We start from the raw sequence: 20,455 nt of genomic DNA on the forward strand, positions 1-20,455 counted from the left end.
ATTACCTTTCGGATAGAAAAAGAATTATCCAAATCGGTCCACTAGCGGCGGAGTTATGCCGTAACACACATAAAAAAAAAATAAAAAAAAATATACCGACGAATTGAATACCTCCTTCTTTTGGGAAGTCGGTCAACAAACAGATTCAGCTTAGAAGTTAAAGGGTCTACAGACAAGTAGCTTAATACTTAATTGTCTAAAAAAAAGCATAATTTCAATTTAGTTTTGTAGTGTATGGCCACACTGTTTACTTGTGTTATGGTGTCATGCCAGCAAGTCAGTCGTGTCCGAGCCACCGACAGGAGCAGACGTCCCAAGCATACAGTACAAGTTTAATTAAAAGCGATTAAATGTATATCTGATTTGCAATGTCAGAACATACTTACCTACATAATAATTACTATTGAGTCATCAAAAAAAAAAGATTAACAAAGAATAAGGATTCATATAAATTTTCAAAAAATGCACAAATTGTAAAAAGACATATCATAAAGCGAGCATTAAAAATATGAAATAAACAATCTAATTTACGATTTCTCATGACATGAACGGATATAATTAAATGAATGTTTTTTTTAAATAAACGGTCTTATCAAGGGAGAGGTCTTCATAAAACCAAGCAACATTGTTGACGCGCCGCCGTGAACATGCAGACTGGAAGTGCGATTCAGATAACAAAGTAGATATACATATTAAGACATTAAAATGAAAAGAACTTCATATTGTAGAATTAAGTACATAAAATACTAGTTAATATCTGCGGTTTCACATACGTGAGACTGATTTTAAAGGCAATTTGAGGATAAAAGTGAACCTTTTCCCAAACATATTAAAATAACAAGCGATATGAGGTTATAATTAAGTAACTATAACATATTTATGATATTTATTGTTAATCCATTTTTGTAGTGCGTATTTTTGACGTCAAGTATATGCATTTTTCGTGTATTTTAATTTCATTCTTAATTTCATATGTATTTTTTTTTAATATTTTCATAAAGGTGGCATAGGAACTTTGGTCTTAGAACAAAGAAACAATTTCTATTAAGTAAAAATGACAGCCCTACGTGTTTGTAATCGTTCACCTATGTAATCGGTCGTTAAGCAGCCCTATCATGCAGTAGTCAGGTACAATTGCATTCAAACTTAATAGCAGCATAGATGCACTATAAAGAAAATGAATGCACAGGTGTGTCCTTTCCCATATTCTTCTACGATCTTATACGATCACTTCTAATTAAATTAGTGTTCATCGCCTATTGAATATTCAAAGAGTTCGAAGTGGGGGTGTAAGTTGAAGAAAAATAGAGTTAAAAAGTATGTTTATACTGGTTATGGTTTGCTGAAATCTGTAAAAAATCTGAGAAGCGTCTACGGGGAAAACATTAAAAATCTCCGAACTAACCGACATTTCGAGCATCCATAAAGTTTGTATGTGAATATAGCGGGCCCGGCCAGTGGGCACTCGACGCACTTCCGTCAGCGGCATATCCGGCGCGCCGCTCCAGCGCTGATAAACAAAGGGTCAAAGGGTTTCCGCCGCGAAGCGTCTCGTTCTGCCGTCATACTTTAAAATTAGAACTTCCTTTATTAATTCACTTGTTCAGTTAAAACAGCGTTTTATATGGTACTTAAACATGTATATTCTTGCAAATAATAAGACAAAAAATATAAAACACAGGCATTTTTACTATCATGTCCAATGTTTATTGTTTTAAGGCTATTTTTTTTGCTAAGTCTTTTATTTTGCAAGAACTAAAAGAGGAAAATCATAGTTTTAAATATTTTATCTTTAGAGTATCAGGAAATTGTTATAACCGGTTATGAACGTTTAGTTCTTTGAAATCTATGATTCAATAGATACCTATTACTAAAGAATTAGTGTGCTTTACAATTACTTTCTTCGAAATTTTACTATCTTTTGATGAGTTGCCAAGAAATTTCAACGTCACTAAAGCTTGGTACTTCGACGGAATTGAAATTGCAAAACAATTTTTAATAGTTTGGCGTACCTAAACTCTATTCCGTTTCGTTACATTTTTTCCTTATAATGCAAAACATCCCTATTGTTTTAATAAAATTTATTTGTTGTGTCTGTATTGCATTGATTCTTCGATTTTAAACATGTAAAAACGCAAACATTTTAAGGCTACATGCAACAGGTAAATTGCGTTTATCATGCGTATTTAAACAAACGTACATAGTTACGTGGACGAGAGTTCAACGATCTGCCTAACAATGCATGTTAACTTTGTCCTTAATAAAAGACCTGCTTTTGTTTTAAAAAACTAACGTGTAATGTGTTGCTTGTTAACACTAATAATATACCGTTGGCCTTCTTTATCTAACTATAGTTAAGTTTAAGAAATAGTTCACAGTAAATTCTACTTATTTCAATTTTTACTCTCTATTTTTAGAGTGAAAATAGATTACAATGTTCGTATAAACAAGTACTATTCAAATACAGTACGATAGATTTTTTTATATATAATATAAGGTGGCAACGAGCAAGCGGCCACCTGAATCCACCGAAATGGAAAGCGACCGCTGCCCATAGTCATCCACAATTGCAGATGCGTTGCCTACCCTTAATTGTCGGAGGAGGAGACGCACATAATGAGGACATTTCCCCTTCCTATGCGTGTCCTCCACCGTCAAATCCACTTTTCCTTCCAATCCTTCCATTTTAAGAAAAGGGTGGAAAGGGAAGGGGAATAAAATTAGACCAATTTACATCTGAAAATTTGTTAGCTGTTGTTAAATTAATAATAGATAGCCGTATAGGCTGTAGTTTTAGTAAGTAAGACTTCTATTCTACTTCACGATAAGAATGTCAGAAGAGCTGTATTTCTAAAAAGTTCTTTAAAAAAATTGTATGACTAACATCCATTAGTTGCCTCTTATGCAAGTTAATGTGTGGTCAGAGATTAACGAAATACTTTGATACGCCGCTTCATTGTCCAAACTGTAGGGTTTGACCTTTTAACTGTCAAAGAATGAGATAATCACTGGCGTGTCGGGATCATCTGTCAACGCCGACATGAATGCTCGACCGAGACGCGTTTGAAAGTTTACAAAGTCACCGCTCATGTGACAAATGAGTCTTCTCACATTTTCCTACTCGCAATAACTCAAAAGAAATCGAATCCGAATGAAAGAATTCCTAATGATTTAATTATTGAACAATCTATTGACATTAAACAACATTTTGTATTTCAATTTTGAAATTCACGACTAGTCACATCCATCATATTGATCTCCATTATATACTCTACTATCTCTGGCTTACAATATTCTACGAGTACTATCCGGTGCAAGCGTACTTTAGAGGAAGTTTAAGAGCAGCTTCAGTGGTTGAGAAGGTAAGGAGTAAAAGGTCAGCATGGTATGGGCATAAGATGAGGAGGGATGAATCGCATGTTACAAGGAGAACATTAGTTATGAGTGTGGAAGGGTGCACCGGTAGAGGTAGACCTAGAAAGAGATGGAGGGATTGCGTGTAAGGTGACATAATCGAAAAGGGAGTGATCACTGAGATGATGTATGATAGAATTATTTGGAGGACAACAAGCTATTAAGTCGACCCTACGAGAGTAGGATAAGGAGAGAGATGACGATCGTGCATGTGTACGCTAAGGGTAGGTTGTGACGCGGACAGGAAATAGTTTTGTACGCACATACTAACTTATTAAAAATCTATTTGCACGTTGTTAATTACGCGACCATAATATTAAAGGCGCCGACTCGTTTTCTTGGAATAGGATCTAATAGATTGTAATACGATATACTGGAAGCCTAACACGAGTTTCCTGCTTCGTTATCGATTCCTTTTGAAATCGCACGGCTTCGTACTTCATTCCACCATTGAATACTTAACTATAGACCGATAAACTTATTTGACCCGGTGAGCTTAAGTAAAACTAAATTAACTACAACAGCTCACTACCATGTTAGTGCGATGTCAATAGTTTCACAAGATTCTTGTCTGACTGCATCTGTCTTGGAATGTCTTGTTTGGTGTGTTTTGTTATAATTTTCTATACCTAGTTAAGTGTTACAAATTTTCCGACAGACTTAAATTCGATAGCCTTCTACCAGACCAGATAATTTGATCGGACTACAAGCCAATCATTATGTAAGTGACGCGACAAATAAATGATTAAGTCATTGTTTACTAGCCCGATGCATCTCGACTGTATTCAAATGGAATAAGACTGGTGAACTCGAATATGATGAAATTTTCCACTCGATTCTGTTTCATGTATTCAAATTTATTGATTACATTACGAGCGAGGATAAAAGGGTAGTAACCTATTTTTGTTATTCTATACTACGGCTGGTGAAAGTTGATCCTTTGTTAGCTAACAATGAATTTTTATAAAGAACTAAACAAAAATAGACACTATTTAATAATATCAGTGATGGGTAGAGATTAAAGATTGGACACTTCGATGAATATCTTCTGATAGGTACGTAGAATTAATTTTAACATATTCTTCTTTTTTTCAGCGTAAAGTGTAAAATAATTTAAAATTAAACAGAACTTTATAAGTAGAGCGATACTGCTTGATATTTGGTCACACGTGTCCCAGATAAGTTGACTTAGAACTAATGTTTCAACACTCAAATATATCAGAAACTAGTCGATTTTCTGTGTCAGGGATAGCAAATGCAATTAGTTTTAGATACATTACGTTTGGTATTTTAGCATAAGCTTTTAATTATTAAATGCAGAATTCTTAATACCTAAAGGTTTTTAAATACATCAATTTGTACACTAAACGTTAATGTTATTAAATATACGATCACAATTTGGAACAAAACATGTTAAATATGTCAAGAAAGAAATATTTTTGGAAATCTGTAATGACCAGATTGTTGATGTCAGACAGATATGACGACATGTACATACATTTGATAGATTAAAATTTCTTTAGACACTTGTAGAAGAAGCTAGAATAGAGCAATTACAAGTTCTGTTTTCAAAAAAATTGTCGGATTAACACATTTTTGTACCGTTTCTTCAAAAAAAGTAAGAAAGTTTAAGAATCCATTATTCCGTTTGTACCGATCGCTGTCTCTATAGTGATTGAGATAATGTATCTTTAAGATAAATCTAATATTATCTCTTGTCTTATCGATGGCGACAAGAGAGGTTTTCTTAAAAATTCAACAAAAAACAATGCTTATCTTCGTACTTTTGTATTTTTAGCCTCTAGGCACAAAGATAATTATATTAGTTTCCCAATTTGGCCAAAAATACTTATTAACACAAAATACGCGCTAGTCGTAGAGTTGCGAAAACCGTAGTCCCTACTACTACTACTACTATAGTAAAGTTTATATGATAGAAATATAATTTTGTTTCATAGCTAAGTTTTCTACATACTAAGAGTGCAAAATAACTACAAACTGTTTTTGTTTGATTTTAAATTATGTAATAACTATTTTAACTTTGAAGAACGCTCTGGTACGCTTTATTTACCTGTAACTTTTGATTGTTAATTTGAAGTATTGCATGAGGAATATGTAAATGAAGTAACTTTACCTTGATGTTGCGTAACATAATTTCTGAAAGAGCTGATATCAATATCACCCTAAGATAATAGCTAACATTGTTTTTCTTAGAATTTAGCGATGACGTACAAAGTCATTCAGTTTCATCATAATTTTGTAAGATTCCCACCATTCCAGAGTTCTAGGGGAACAAAGTCAATCGGCCCCTGTTTTTGTGAAATGTTTCGAATGTCCGCTCTATAACTGACTTAGGGCTTTATTTGAATCTCTCCGTGTGCACTATTTCGCTTCTATTGGAAGTATAACTCTATGCATACTCCTTCTAGTATAAAAAAAATATACACTACTCTACGGTACGTCTTATAAAAGTGTTACTTTAAACATAATTTTTGCATTAATTATTTCGATTACTTTCAAGAACGATTTCGCCAGCTGCGGCCCAATAAAACACGTTTCGGCACCTGATTTAAATAAAAACAAGTAGTGACATGTTTCTTTTTAGTACGATCATAATATAGCAATCGTATATACAATCTTAAAATTTAAGAACATCAAACATTATGAACCCTAGTTCAGGGAAACTGTCGCGAAAATAATAAATCTAGTAAAACATAGTAATAGGCTTCAGAATTTAGATTAAATGTTCTCGGAAGCTACGGACGGATACGGACGGATTAGTCGTTTAATTTGAACATGTATGAAAGTGTGCACATTACACTGATTGTCTTCAACGCCCCATCCGACTAAACTATCGGCCGATAAAATAGTTTTAGAATTGCTTTACAAAGTACGACCATAAAATGTTGCCTCTATAAAAACTATAAAAGCAACGTTGTAAAAACTTACTTTGTACAAACCACCTGCTTAGGTGTTCTTCATTCTGAGGCACATGGCGTCCTAAATATAGGTAATCGTTTCCTGTTTAATCCTGGCTGTAAACACATACTTTCTTTACGTTACTTGAATTGTACCACATCAGAGCTACGTGTGGATCTCTTTATTAATTTCTTGGCGACGTTACAATGTTACTTTACTTCAAATGCCTTTAATACACTTTCATTTATGAACGACAAGTTAAGGGAAAAATGGAAATGATTAGAAATACGACATTTAACTATGTTTATTCTGTGAGATTTTAAAATAGTCAAATTAAAATTAGTTTTCATGTGGTCACTGTTCATTTATGGTTTTTCACTTGTTTTATGGTTTTTTATTAAAAAAAACTAATAGTTACCTATTTCTAGGTTAATTAAATGGCGCAGTTACTTCTTATCAGACTAGATTTCTATCAGCAAGTATCGTCACTTCAGCACTTAACACCCTCATGAAGTGCACTTTATGAACGGAGTTTTCCTCTACTCTGTATCTTTGAAAAGTTGTGGAAATTTTAAAGTTCTTGTGTGGACACATTTACATAACATTTTCATTCCATTCTATATCTTTGATAAGAAAGACAATTTACAAGTATAGAAATGTAATTCTAAAATTTCCCGATTAGTGCGGCCATTTGTAATGCGACGACTAATCTTCCCAGTACTATAATGAACAACAGAGCCGAGTGCTGTTACCAGTGTCATTTTTAATCGCAAAAGGGGCATATGGTGTTATACCAGCTGCCAGACGCGACCGCCGGCGCCACAAAGTCGCTGAATTACTTTATCTGCACACGACATTATCACGCACGTCACTAGCGATATTCGATAACCAGATAATCGATATCGATATCACAATGCCACGTGAAACACTTTAATAAAACATATATACGCTATTTTAGACTGTATTTCTTATGCAAAAACAGTTATTATTGGTTAATAAACTAATAGATAAGATTAATCCATGCATAGCATAACATAACAGTGTAGTAAATTTTCTTTAGGTAATAAAATCCACGTCAACTCCAAACCATCATTGCCGATTACAGAAAAATGATTTTTCTTTGCTATTTCCGACTAATGTAGATCCTGAACATAAGATTCTGTCTCGAAAACGTTCTGAAAACCTTAATGCTATCTTATGAAATGGAATATTAAAAGTGTGCAGTTAATCAATGTAAATAGGTTTTGCTTAGCTAGTGTTAATGGAGTTTTGTTAATTAAATTCTTTGGTGTTGAATCACTGCTATTTTCTAAGAGCTAGTCGCAGTCAGGCGTTGAGATGCCATTAACGTTCTCGCTGTTTACATCAACATTTAAAACTTGTCGCTGCGATATAAATAGCCATGACTAGTACAGCTTGCCAAGATATTGTAAACTCTATGATTAGTTGAAACCTTAGAGTTATTTTAACGAGGTGAAGGTCTTAATAAGGTGGCCAGGATAACTGAGGTCATGGGAACCCAGTTTTGCTCTACCTTGCTAGTATTCCAGCTTATCAAGATCTCGGGGAAAACAAGTTCAAAATAGAAAAAACATTCTTAAGGTAATATTTAAAAGCAAACTATGGTATACGACTATTTGGTTTTTTAAAGATTGGCGTTAATACTAAACGACATTTAAATATATAACAGCGTCTTAAAATTAAACACAAAATTTCGTTAAAATTTTCTTTAGACTGTAAGCAGCGCTAACGAAGCGAAGTGTTTAAGATTAATTTCAGTATTCCGTAAGTTTACTAGTTTTGACCACGGAAAACTATACAGGTCGGAATAGCAGAAGAGTAACAATATCTTAGTCTACTATTGTAGTTGAACAACATTTCTTAAATTATGTTTTACAACAAACTTTCAAAGAAGCAGTACAAAAATTCATTAAGTCGATGTAACCACTAGGACATCGGTAATCGCTAAGAGTTGGACAGCGCAAGATAAGATAAACTATAAGAATGCCTTACTGGCAATATAATTGACTTATTGATACCATCAACGATTGATTTCTCAGAAACTCGAATTGTTTTTGTTACGTATATTCGATTCAATGTAAACGTGGCTTCTGACGTATAATTGAAGTATTTCCAACGGCCAAGGAAATATCTATTTACGAGATATGGTCATTAAGAACAATTTATTTCATTTAGCATTAGATCATTGAGCGTCAGTCGAGACTCATTGAGCTTTGTGACGGGCGAGGGGGGCTTGGGGAATAGAGAGAGGGAGGGGATAAGCTTGTATTCATAAGAATAGACAATGTTATTTTCTGTACATCCAGAGACCCTACTCTTTACTCTATGGTTGTTTTTTTTTTGTTTATACTTTTGATTTATCTTACAGTATCTGGCAGACAGTAAAAATTGAATAATTAAAATCTATTGTAGGTAATGATAGCATAATGTTGGTCCTAGAATTGGCCGCAGTCGTAAGGGAAGCATGTTATAATGTCCAGTTAAATTGACAAATGGATGCGTTATAAATTGCCAGTTGCAGTACTGTTGCAATGTTACATAATCTATGATACACGATTGTTAACTGTTGTAATGTAAATTTATTGCGAAACATTACATTTATAAGTAGTGCTCCAAAAATAAGGCAAATGAATCTTTTTTTTTCCTAATGTAGTCAAATATACTTTGACTATTTTTGTTATGATGTTATATTATTTTTAAGATTTTATTTATAAGCAGTTTTAAAATAAGCTGCATGCTATCATACCGAAGTGACCGCTGCATCATCTGCAATAAGTAACCAACGTCACCGTGTCCTATCAGATTGATTATCTCGTGTAATTGCATCATTAATTTGAACATCTTGTAAATATTATCCAGTTCTGCTTTCAAGGATTGAATACGATATGTATTTGTTTGAGGCATCTTAAACAAAGCCGTGGCTGAGTCAGCACTCGCCAGTGGCTACGTAAATATTTTTATTTCGGTCGCGTTCCGAGGTCTTTGTTTCGCGAACTCGCGATATCAAAGCCGACTGTTTATGGTGAAGGGCCTCTTTGACGTATTCCATATGCTTCCATAATTATGTAAAGTATTTGTAAGTAATGACTTCAGCCCACATCGACTTCGCTCGAGTGTGCATATGCATCTAATTTCTTCTTCATTTTACTTATACGTAACGGTGATGATCCGTATATCAATAGGAATATTGTAAAAAAGGCTGCTCGGCTCATGAGTTTATTTTTCAGTCGACCGTAACTAGATCATTTATAATAATTCGTTAGATTATAGATTCCTTAAATGAAGTGTTCATAAACGAGGGAAGAATCTTTTTTTTTAAGTTGTAAATTAGCAAGCGGCCACCTGATTTCTTTAAAATTGCCAAGTACCTGATTCCCATAGACATCTAAGCTAAATAAAAAACAAATATTGATTTTAACGACTCGACTTATATATTTTGAATTAGATGGTACGTGTTCAGTTTCCTATCGACAGTAATCTAACAAATCCATTTGTAATTGTAGGTTTATGTATAATACGATATTACTCGCCGCTATATACTTATATTTAAACTATAGTACATGTACGTATATTTTGTAACCAAACAATTACTTTGTCGTATCATTACAATTCATTCAATTCATTTTATGACAATAATTACAATAAAATGCATATGAAGATGTCTGATCTGTGAATATGTTCACAGATGCCTAAATTTCAAACCTTCACCTAAGAGTGAAGAGTTGGTGAAGGTGATATTCTCTTGAGTAAACGGGAAATGTCGTCTACCGTGACCGTGTACGACAAAAACAAAGAACTACACAGAAGACAGCGATATGTTAATCCTTCGTAAGATGCTACTTGAAATATTTATGGCAACGTTATTTAACTATGTAAAATATCGGAACATTAACAATAAGTAATCCATTAAAATATCGCATAACATTGTCAACCTAATTACTTTAAAAGCAATGAAATATAAGTTTATTAAATGTGTATTTCATAGAAAATATTGTCATTTCTGATACAGCAAAGTACAGTTGTGTTGATTTCAACCAGCAAAAATGTTAAGGAGGAAACTTCGTGATGATAAAACGAATAAGGCATCGATATCAAAGATAATGTATAATACAGATTTTGTTTTGGACAATTTTCTGGAGGCTGAAGTGAAGGCTATTCTGTTGCCTCTATACGTGGCGCAGTGCTTCTCCCTAGCCCCTAAGTACTCCATACGTGATAACTTCATTACTTCAAACGGTTACAAGTTTAATACATTTGTCTTTATGCTTGCAATTGTAATCGGTATGCTTTGGTTCTACGTTGTTCCTAATTTTTTGACCAAGACCGTCGGATTATTAACTGCAAGTGTATATGTCTATAGCGTTACAATAGCCGTTGCCTTAATACTTAATGCTTTTATAACAACAAGGCAAAGTAATATCAACGCTCATTTAATTATATTACTACAAAGAATACAGAAACGGTTCACGTTTGTTAAATTCCATTATAAAGGCATCTCTATGATTAACTGGTTATTTTTGATATCATTGAGTGCGTATAATGTTGCGCATCTCGGAACTCGGATTTCAGAATCAGATGAATCCATTTTTAAAAAAATAATTGCACATTTAATTTACATATCAATTGATTGTACCAATATAATCACAATTCGTATGATACATTGGTTGGGTAAACTTATAGAGACGTGGATCTTAGAATTGAAATATTTTTGTCGTGAAAATTGTTTTGATATCGAAGCAAAAGATTGTATGAATAAAATAATAAAAGGCTACGATGAATTGATTGAGGCTCTCGATGTCTGCAATAAAGTCTTTAGAGTTCCGGTAAATATCGCCTTATTTGTTACATTATTTTCATTATTAACAACTTTTGATTTAAAGATCGTTTCTCCTTACAGATTTTATTTATGGTGTTGTCGTCTTTTTTTCAAGTTTTTGTCAATGTCCAAGCTAGTATCTCTGTGAGTAATACAATGTTTTTTTTTTTAAATTTATATTTAGAAATAACGCAAGTTCAATCATATTTTCTTTAAGTTATTAATAAACACATTATTTTTAAAATTTTGATTAAGCAAATTTAAATTCCTTCACATATTTTATGGTTACACGGTATAATTTTTTTTCTTGAATTTTAGATTCCAATTTGGACTCAATCGATGTATATAGGTCAGATTATGTGGATAAAAAATTTCACCTTAATAGCAATACTATGTATGGAGAGCGAGAATGTACATTTAAATTTAAAAAACGCTCAAGTCGCCCGCATCGCGCTGACTGCAAGCGAGACAACAACGGGTCAGTTATTATTACTCTGTTATACATTTTTACACTATGGATGAAAGCAAGGCCCCTGCGAAAGTATTAAAAGGTACCGAAACCTCACACAACATGGTTTGTACAGTGCTATCCAAACTTTATACAAGCTTGCATTTATCACAAGCACCTCAGAATACATTTTTAAGCGCCGTTTTGCTACAGTCGCAGTGTACCTCTCCAGTACCCGAATCGAATGCTTTCCTAGATGAAATAAAGCCACAATAAACTATGAATGACATCAGAAATGTTCAAAGGTCACTTGCCATTTCGCCGCGTAAACTGGTCGCTTGCACGTTTGTCACCTTACTAGTAATAAAAGTAATGTTGAAAGATTATTACCATCTCGAACGTTTAAATTTTTAAATTGAAATAACTCTAAATGTAACAGTTATTTGTAAATAGACCTGTCGCAGCTGGGGAGTCGGCAACAGGCGCGGCACGGTGGGCGGGCGGAATGGCTTTACGCGGCCGGCTTGTTCCCCGTGGATGCTGCGTTGCCGCTGCGCTTTTTCGCTGTGCTTGCGACCTACGTAGTCGTCATACTGCAGTTTCATTTCCTATAATCTTGTCTCTTAAAAAATTTCTAACTTTGTAATATTTGCATGGTATGTCGCTTTGATTCCACTTCGTTTGCACTGTTCGCAATAAAATTAAAAGTTTAACTTCGTGAGTGTGCAATTGTTAGTACCTTTAGTAATTATAAATTTCAATAGGTATTCATATTTATAAACTCAATTTCGTGTGTTAGACTATATTATACAATCAAAATATGTACTTAAATCGTCCATTCTGTTATATACTCTGTTCTATTGATATAATTAACATAAAATATATACTGTGTGCATAACTAAATTCATAAATATCTGGAAATATTAAACGCGATAGTACTGACGACCAACATCAAGTTTTTCATTTTTACATATTTATGTAAGACGAGCTGTTGCCCGCGACTTCGTCCGCGTGGTATTAGAAAACAAACGAACTATGTAAATTACAAAAAGCTACGTATCCCTCGGGAACCGGACATTTCTGTGGGATGAAGCTTATTTCATGTGTACTCCAGACTTTGTTTTATAAAACAGATATATCTGTGCCAAATTTCAATAAGATATGATAAACCGTTGCAGAATGATCGAGTGAACATTAAAAAACTAAATTAATGAATCCCACGGGAACCGTAACTATTCGCGGGATAAAAAATTAGCCTATGTGTTCTTCTAGACTATGCTCTAAACTTGTGCCAAATTTCATGGAGATCCGTTCAGCCGTTTAGGCTACAAACGCTAACAAACATCCATCCATCTAAACTTTCGCATTTATAATATTAGTAAGAAGTAAGATATATTAACTTGATAACTATGATCTTTAAAGAAATATTGCTGGAGCAGGAGAAGAGGTGTTTTCGAGAAAATCAGATTACTTTGACTACTTTGATACTGAGACACGACGAATTACTATTTGTTTATTCGACAAAATTATGAATTTCCAACGTTGCGATTTAAAAAATATTAAAAGCAATAACAATTTAAAGCCAGTGATTGTCAAAATAGTATTATGTGCAAATAAACAGAACTTTAAACGAATCAGTGCACAAATTTTTAAACTTAAACATGCTTGAAGTATTTTTCAACACGAACACATATAAAATATGAGATAATTATTTGAAAACAGCCATAACGTTCAGTAACGTAAATTCAGGTATTGGCCGGATTTTGAAAGCGGTTCTTATAAAGATTATAAATGGCGGTTTGAACGATTCGACACGTTGCTAAAACGCCAAATTTGTATTTGCCTTTTTGCATAAAAAGTAAAAACACTGAACGTTATAACAAAATGTGGCATAGTGAGTGTTCACGGGTGTCATTGAACCGGTGTTAATGTCAGTGCATTACATTTAGCACATGCTTCTACAGGAAACAACGACGCTGCATAAATTGCAGAAATTGCTGTATTGACAGCGACCGTCGTCCCGGCCCAAAGAAACGAAACATCTCGCATACAAAACAGGTGCAAAACGTAAAAAGGAAAACCCTAAGTGTCCTCATTACAAAGATCGTGCAGAACTCGTTGCCCTCTTTGTAGTTAATGTAACAATTTATACATTTACGAATTAAAAATAAAATGTAGAATCGTTCCCACCGACCGCGACTATGGCCACATGTAGGATAAGTTATATTTGTGGATTCAAGACCACTGGGGATGACGCACAAGTGTTTACCACCAGGGAGAACACAAATAAAACGCAGACAAAGCAGGGTTATCATAATAGCGTTAGTCAGCGGTCAATGTACTAGTTGACATCTCATTCGCAATGGCACTTCGATAACGCCCTATTGTTCCCGCTATCGCCCTATGCGGTTCTTATTACTTGAAACACTAAACATTCGCTAACAGCCTTACTGATTGTAATTAATCTATTTGATAAACTTGTGTTAAATAATATTACCTGTTTATGTTATTTAAACAAATAACTAGCTTGTGTATTTTTTTTTCTATTTTATGTCATTTGTCAGATGCATAGTTGTATCACTATTGATACGATAAAAAAGCTTTTTCAATAGTCTTGCTGCGAATTCATATTGTACCGAATTTCCACTTTATTAATTTGAAATCAAAAATACCTGAATACCTTCGAATTTAAAACAAGGCTCAGGCGAAACCTTTATGTGTTATGAGAAGACCGTGACTTACAAATTTTTATGAAATTAATTCCGTTATGTAAACTCTGGGAGAGAAATGCATTTAGCGTGATGTATTACTTCGGTATGACATACGCCCCTTCAGCCATTTAAAACAAGAGTGAGACATGGTTTCGCTGTGACACTAGTCTTTGGTGGTCACATCTAGCGTGATATACTTAATGCAAAAAGACATTCGCTTCATCGGTGGCATCAAGTATGCTATACGAGTTCGGTATAACATACGCCACAACTTAAACATGATGTTCATACTCGGAATGGTATTTACAAGAAATAGTCACCATTTACGCATACTGCTACTGTCACACATAAATAACATTATCCTTACAACTTGCCCAAATAAAACATGTTCTTAGTTCGGAAGTTTTTATAATTCTCGTATTTTATCTGATATTATATATGCCGTTGCACGAGTTCTCGCATCGTCTAGTTCTATTTACGTGAGCAATATAAACAAAACGACGCCAACACTAACAGGCAGGACAGACCGGTGAAAGCTCCTTTGAAACGAAGAGCATGACTCAAGCCAAGCACCAATCACCTGACTGCGTCCTGTTGAAGCGCCAATAATTTTCTTTGATCGTGACTAAAAGCGACCTAAATAAATATTAATAAATACAAGTGTATCTAAACTAGGAAACAGAAACAATTGTTTTACAGTTTTATTACTTTTGTATTATCTATACTACAAGAAAGAATACTTAGTTAACTATGTTAGTGCAATTGGAAATGTCTTATTTAGCTTCGTGGCACAAGTTTCTTTGGCTTAAAAATGTTAACTATATTAACTCTCACACCAAACACGTTTACTAAGTAACAAATCTGAGTTAGCAAAGTAACACAAAATAACTGTTGCAACATTTTGTGCTACACTGAAACAATGTTTACGAACGCTGAATTTGTTTAAAATCGATTGGCCGCATTTCATCACGCACCGTTCAATGCGGCTCGAACAGCGCTATAAGCTATTTAGCAAATTCGTAAACATCAATGTTTACAGCTTAGCGTTGTTCCTGTGCAATTTCTGTGATCGATTCTGAACTGTTGTTTTCACCACAAACTGCAGGAACCTTATTATATTGAACGGTGCATAATAACTATGAACCAGAAATTAAAAATAAAGATGTAGGTGTATTATGAAATTTAGAATTTGAAATTAAATAGAAGAAATAATGAAGCTTTATCTTTTTGGTGACCTACATTTGTTAAAAATTTAGACAACTTAAAAAAAGAATTATCAAAATCGGTCCACAAATATACAGACGAATTGATAACCTCTTTCTTTTGGGGAGTAGGTTTCAAATACTTCGAGCTCTATTTAATTGTTTAGAGTTTCCCAGAATAATATTTCTAACGTAGTGCTATACATACTATAAAAAGCACTTTATCATTCATAGTAGGTATTGCTTTGTCTATGCTATACCTATCGTCTAACAATATTTGAAGGGGAGACCGTTATGTGGCGTGGCGAGCGCCCTCTGCCGCTCTAGATGGACGTCGGCGCCTTTGTGCATTGACCCGTACATGGCTCGGGACACCGGACTGCCGACTTGTCATTGATAATAGTTCGCAACGGTCCTTATCTGGCCAATCGTTATTTTGCACCCAGTTTGCACCACTCTAATATTAGGGTGCCATAGATTACGACGCATTTGCACCACTATGGTGACTTTAAAGAGCACTTTTATAACAGTAAAATTCCTCTTAAACTTTTTTTGTTTATCTAAGTTCGCCTTTTCCTAAGTATTACAACTAGTTTATCCATATACCCGTTTTATCATGTGCAACATGTTTCATTTGAGAAGTAAAACAATATGCATTAACAATATCAAATCTTGGGATATGTCTGAATGAACCCTATTTCTTTGTGTTTATAAATTAGTAATACACTATTCCAGTATATTCAAGTGTTTGCTTTGACAAGAGTAAGTCGAGTGCGTTATTAACACATTCTCTAATAAAACCAACGAGTGATTCGTTTAACTTGCAGCAAATATGTATGAGTGTCATTTATGTTGGCAGTTGGTAAGGATGAGTCGATTCATTCTTGGATTTGGCGTAAGTTACGAGAGTCTGATCGCTTTCAAATTTATTGCTCATTTATTTCTTAGGCATCTGTTCTCGTCACAGTGTAGTATCACATACCCTTAATTGTGTCATCTTCGGTTAAATTAATAAACACACGATATACTTAGTTGAAAAAAGTAATCCAAAGTGCCAAGCAATAATATCCTATTTCCAATCCTTCCGTCTAAAAGGAATTTATAGGACAGGAGTAAACCGCACGTTTCCCTTATTGCAAAAACATAAACTTAAGATGTAATGAGAATAAATTCGTTCTTTCTTTCTTTCACATGCATATTTATTGCAAGGCAACTCCATCAGCCATGAGACAAGATGGTAATAATTTGAATTTCCAACTTGCTCTGGTCGCTGTCTATGGTGGTGGCCGCAGTTATAGTGTAGCCATCACCATAGACGACTGCTCGCTGCTTCTCATCGCATGTGGCGAACTGTCGGGGCACATTCCTGCGCGAACATTCGCCATAAACGGTCTTGTGTCGCTCGCGGCCGCCGGTCGCTGGCGTCGCTCTGCTGGGAATGCCGCGCCCGAACGCTTCACACACGCCACATATGGCTTCGTCAGCTTTTTTGACAGCACAGATAAAATATAATCCCATCTCTTCCATGAAGTGCATAGTTGCACAAACGGTTGCTGGCATTTTTTAATACATTTAATAGAACTAGATTTTCTTAATAGAACCATTTGAAATGTTTCAATATTAGCTCGTGTTTGCTGTCTTTATATAGCATCTATAAACCATGTGGTGCCGTAAAGCATTCGTGTGGCTAAAATTGTATGGCAGAAGTATTTGCACGCGGCACCGGCGATACCGTTAGTTCGATGGAATGGGACCATCCGCTCTATCGGTTCACAAGCACGCCGCCGGCCGCCGGCCCCGCACTGATCCCCTTGTTTCGGGCATACTATAAGCATTACTCCTTTCTATTATGAGCAAATATCTTTCAAATTCAGAATTAACGTTAGATCCTTCACCTTCTTCACCAAGTTTGCCTTCATATAGGACATTTTTAAACAAGCAACTTTAAAAATGATCTTTGATATTTATGAATAAAAAGTTTTCGTTGCATATAACTGATAAAATAATTTTAAAAATTAAACAACGAATTTCGAGAGGTCGTACGCGTAACGATGTAACCCCTTTATTGAACAAAACTATTTGTGCTTTTCGAACTCTGTTACATAAAAAGTATTTGTGAAAACAAGATTTCTTAAAACCATGATATTTTGATTGGAATACTTATGTAGTTATAGTTTTCTCATAGAAAGAAACTAGAATAGATTTCTGTGTAATTCGTAAGTGTGTATAAGGTGCATCGATTTATGTTCATAAAGGGCATTAATAACTTACTAATTAGTGGTTCGTCATACAGAAGTAATATAACCAAGAAACTGAAGTTAAATGTTTACAAACTGGCGGTATAACTGGATATCTACCTGTCAGTACGAAAATATTCACAAAAAAGAAACCGGGAGTCAATGGCCTCCGGTTACGGTTGTAACAGAAATTCTGTTGTCGCGCGTTCGCGTATAGATGATAATGTCCAAGAAAATATTAAAGAATTAAAATCAGCATCATTTTGAAAGAAAATAACTATCTTAAATTTCATTGTCTTAACAAGTCTTGGAGGTAATTACTATGAGCAAATTCACATTATACATAAGTTATAATTAATTGTGGTTCCAAGTGCGTGCTCCTGTACATTTAATATGTTTGATTAGTTATTCAATTTACGAGCTACTAAGTCACGCAACATAAGACAATAGCGGGGACGGGTGACAATAGTTGAATCGTGCGCACGCGCATCATTTAGCTGACCTCACTTATTATAAATGTCCAATGGATATCCACGATTCCCTATTTGCTTACAAAAAATACAAGTAGACTTATGTGCTTTTTCTCATGGAATGTTAACACTATTTGTACTTTTCCATACATCTCTTTTAGCCTTTCTATTCACTTACACAAATCGTGTGCGCAATCCACCCATATTACCTTTAGTAAATTGTTAATGACCCTTTAAAATATTTCTACTTTTATGTGCACTCATAATGCTGATGCATATTTGATAATAACGTACAAAGATTAACTCATATATCCCAAGAGTTCACACGTATTCTTTAATACATATGCACAACGCAGATGCGACCCAGTTCACGCTTCTAAAAGAGTTTCTTACAAAAACATCGAATTACATATGAATGAAAACTGGATTGTATATATTAATGCGTAATTTGGTACGGGCCCTGAATTAGGGCTGAGGATAATGGATAGCCAAAAGTGAATAATAATACAAAATGGCCCCCTATTTAATTGTATCAAAAACTTGAACCAGACTCAACATGAAAGATCTCGTTATTTAAATATCTGACTTTTGAACTCGGTTGAAATTTAAATTTAGTTTAAAAGTTGTTTGAATTTTATTACTGTTGTCCAAAGTAAATAAAGATGAATAGTATTAGAAACTAGCTTTCGTCTGCGACTCCGTCTGCGTGAAATTAAAAGAAAAATGAAAAATGTGTTCTTTCAGGTTATCCTCTTTACTATATCAAATTACATCGAAATCCCTTCAGCCGTTTAGACTACAAACTCTAACAAACCTCCATCCATCTCAACTTTCGCATTTATAATATTAGTATGATAGAAGGGCGAAAGAAGTATATATAGCGAAAGAAGGAAGAATAATAATTTAAATGCAATTATAAAATAAAATCAAGTAAATCCTAGCTAGTGCTCCATCTTTGTTTGTTAACATCAATTTTATAACCTCTAAAAGTAAACACTTCTCGATAAACCAATAAAGAGTGTTGAAAAATTAGTGTCATATAAAAAGTACGAGGACATTACAAGTGTTGGTGACAATGATTTATAAGTACTTTTACTGTACTTTAGTTGCTTTTTGCATCTCCGTTTGGTCAATAATGAGAATTGGTGATCTCATCTGGCGCCTCGTCACTGCAGGCGCAAGTCACGCGACCAAAATAACCTCAGCTTCGCTCATGCATCTCCTGAAATGGAACTGAGTGCTCGAATATAGGCCAATATGGATAACGACCAATACTATTAAAACCACGACTTAAACGAACGAAGCGATACAATTAACCAATTATGTAGTTCAATTGTCTTAAATTACTCCATGTAAGGTGTTTCTGTCCACTACATTTTAGTTCACAGTTATTTATGCAGCAATTTTCCAATTAATCATTTACATCTTTATTGATACAATCATCCCCATCAGGGTACATTCGAAATGTATTTCTCCTTTTAATTTTTAATTTTTCAGTTATTTTGTGAAAAAACCCTTGAAGTAAACAAAAATAAAGTAGAAAGAATAACAAAGCGCCTATAGCCTAATGGTTTGGGGTACGGACTACCGATCTTGAGGTCGAAGGTTCGAATCCCGCTATTCAACTATTGTCGTGAACCATTTCCTAGCACAAGGCTAAAGCTTAGCTGCAATGGTTAAAAGAAATATTAGTAAACTACCTTTCGCCCGCGACTCTGTCCGCGTGGAATTTAATAACAACAAAAGTGAGTATCCTATGTGTTCTTCCAGACTATCCTCTTCAATTATACTAAATTTAATTGAAATCCGTTCAGCCGTTTAGGCTACAAACTCTAACAAACATCCATCCATCTCAACTTTCGCATTTATAATATGTTATAGTGTGATTAAAAAAAATCTACTCGATTAAAAAAATCCCAAATATAATTTGATACAAACGTATGTATAATGAATCACATAGAAAAACTATTCGAATAATAGTGATAATTATAGAGGAACGGTCGAACGCGTTGCAGGTTAACGACCCCTAGACTATTAAACTTTCGCAGTTTTCTACTATGAGATCAGATGGTGACTCCGTTAAACTTTCTAGGTCTTCCTCGAACTACAATCGTTTAAGGAAATAAACGTTTTAATACTTGATTCTGGCTTACAATTTTTTTACTTGATAAAATGCTTCTTTTTTTTTATTATATGTTAAGCTAGCGCTTGACCACG

At 34.3% G+C, this 20,455-nt stretch overlaps 1 protein-coding gene across 2 annotated transcripts in view; it reads left to right on the forward strand.

Annotated features, from left to right (window-relative positions):
• The window catches only part of LOC106103050, a 21,027-nt gene extending 8,458 nt beyond the window's left edge, over positions 1–12,569 (forward strand). Inside the window, exons 1-4 of one of the 2 annotated variants that reach the window (XM_013282699.1) lie at positions 11,098–11,177; positions 11,252–11,314; positions 11,489–11,648; positions 12,072–12,569. In XM_013282699.1, the coding sequence (XP_013138153.1) occupies positions 11,103–11,177; positions 11,252–11,314; positions 11,489–11,648; positions 12,072–12,232 (459 nt within the window). In that variant the 5' untranslated portion in view covers positions 11,098–11,102 and the 3' untranslated portion in view covers positions 12,233–12,569. Of the gene's footprint in view, positions 1–11,097; positions 11,178–11,251; positions 11,315–11,488; positions 11,649–12,071 lie in introns of those variants that run through there. The other variant, XM_013282697.1, reaches the window with a different exon arrangement.
• The last annotated feature ends 7,886 nt before the right edge of the window (positions 12,570–20,455 follow it).

Source organism: Papilio polytes, unplaced genomic scaffold (assembly GCF_000836215.1).
Source record: "Papilio polytes unplaced genomic scaffold, Ppol_1.0 DF823879.1, whole genome shotgun sequence".
Lineage (NCBI taxonomy): Eukaryota > Metazoa > Arthropoda > Insecta > Lepidoptera > Papilionidae > Papilio > Papilio polytes.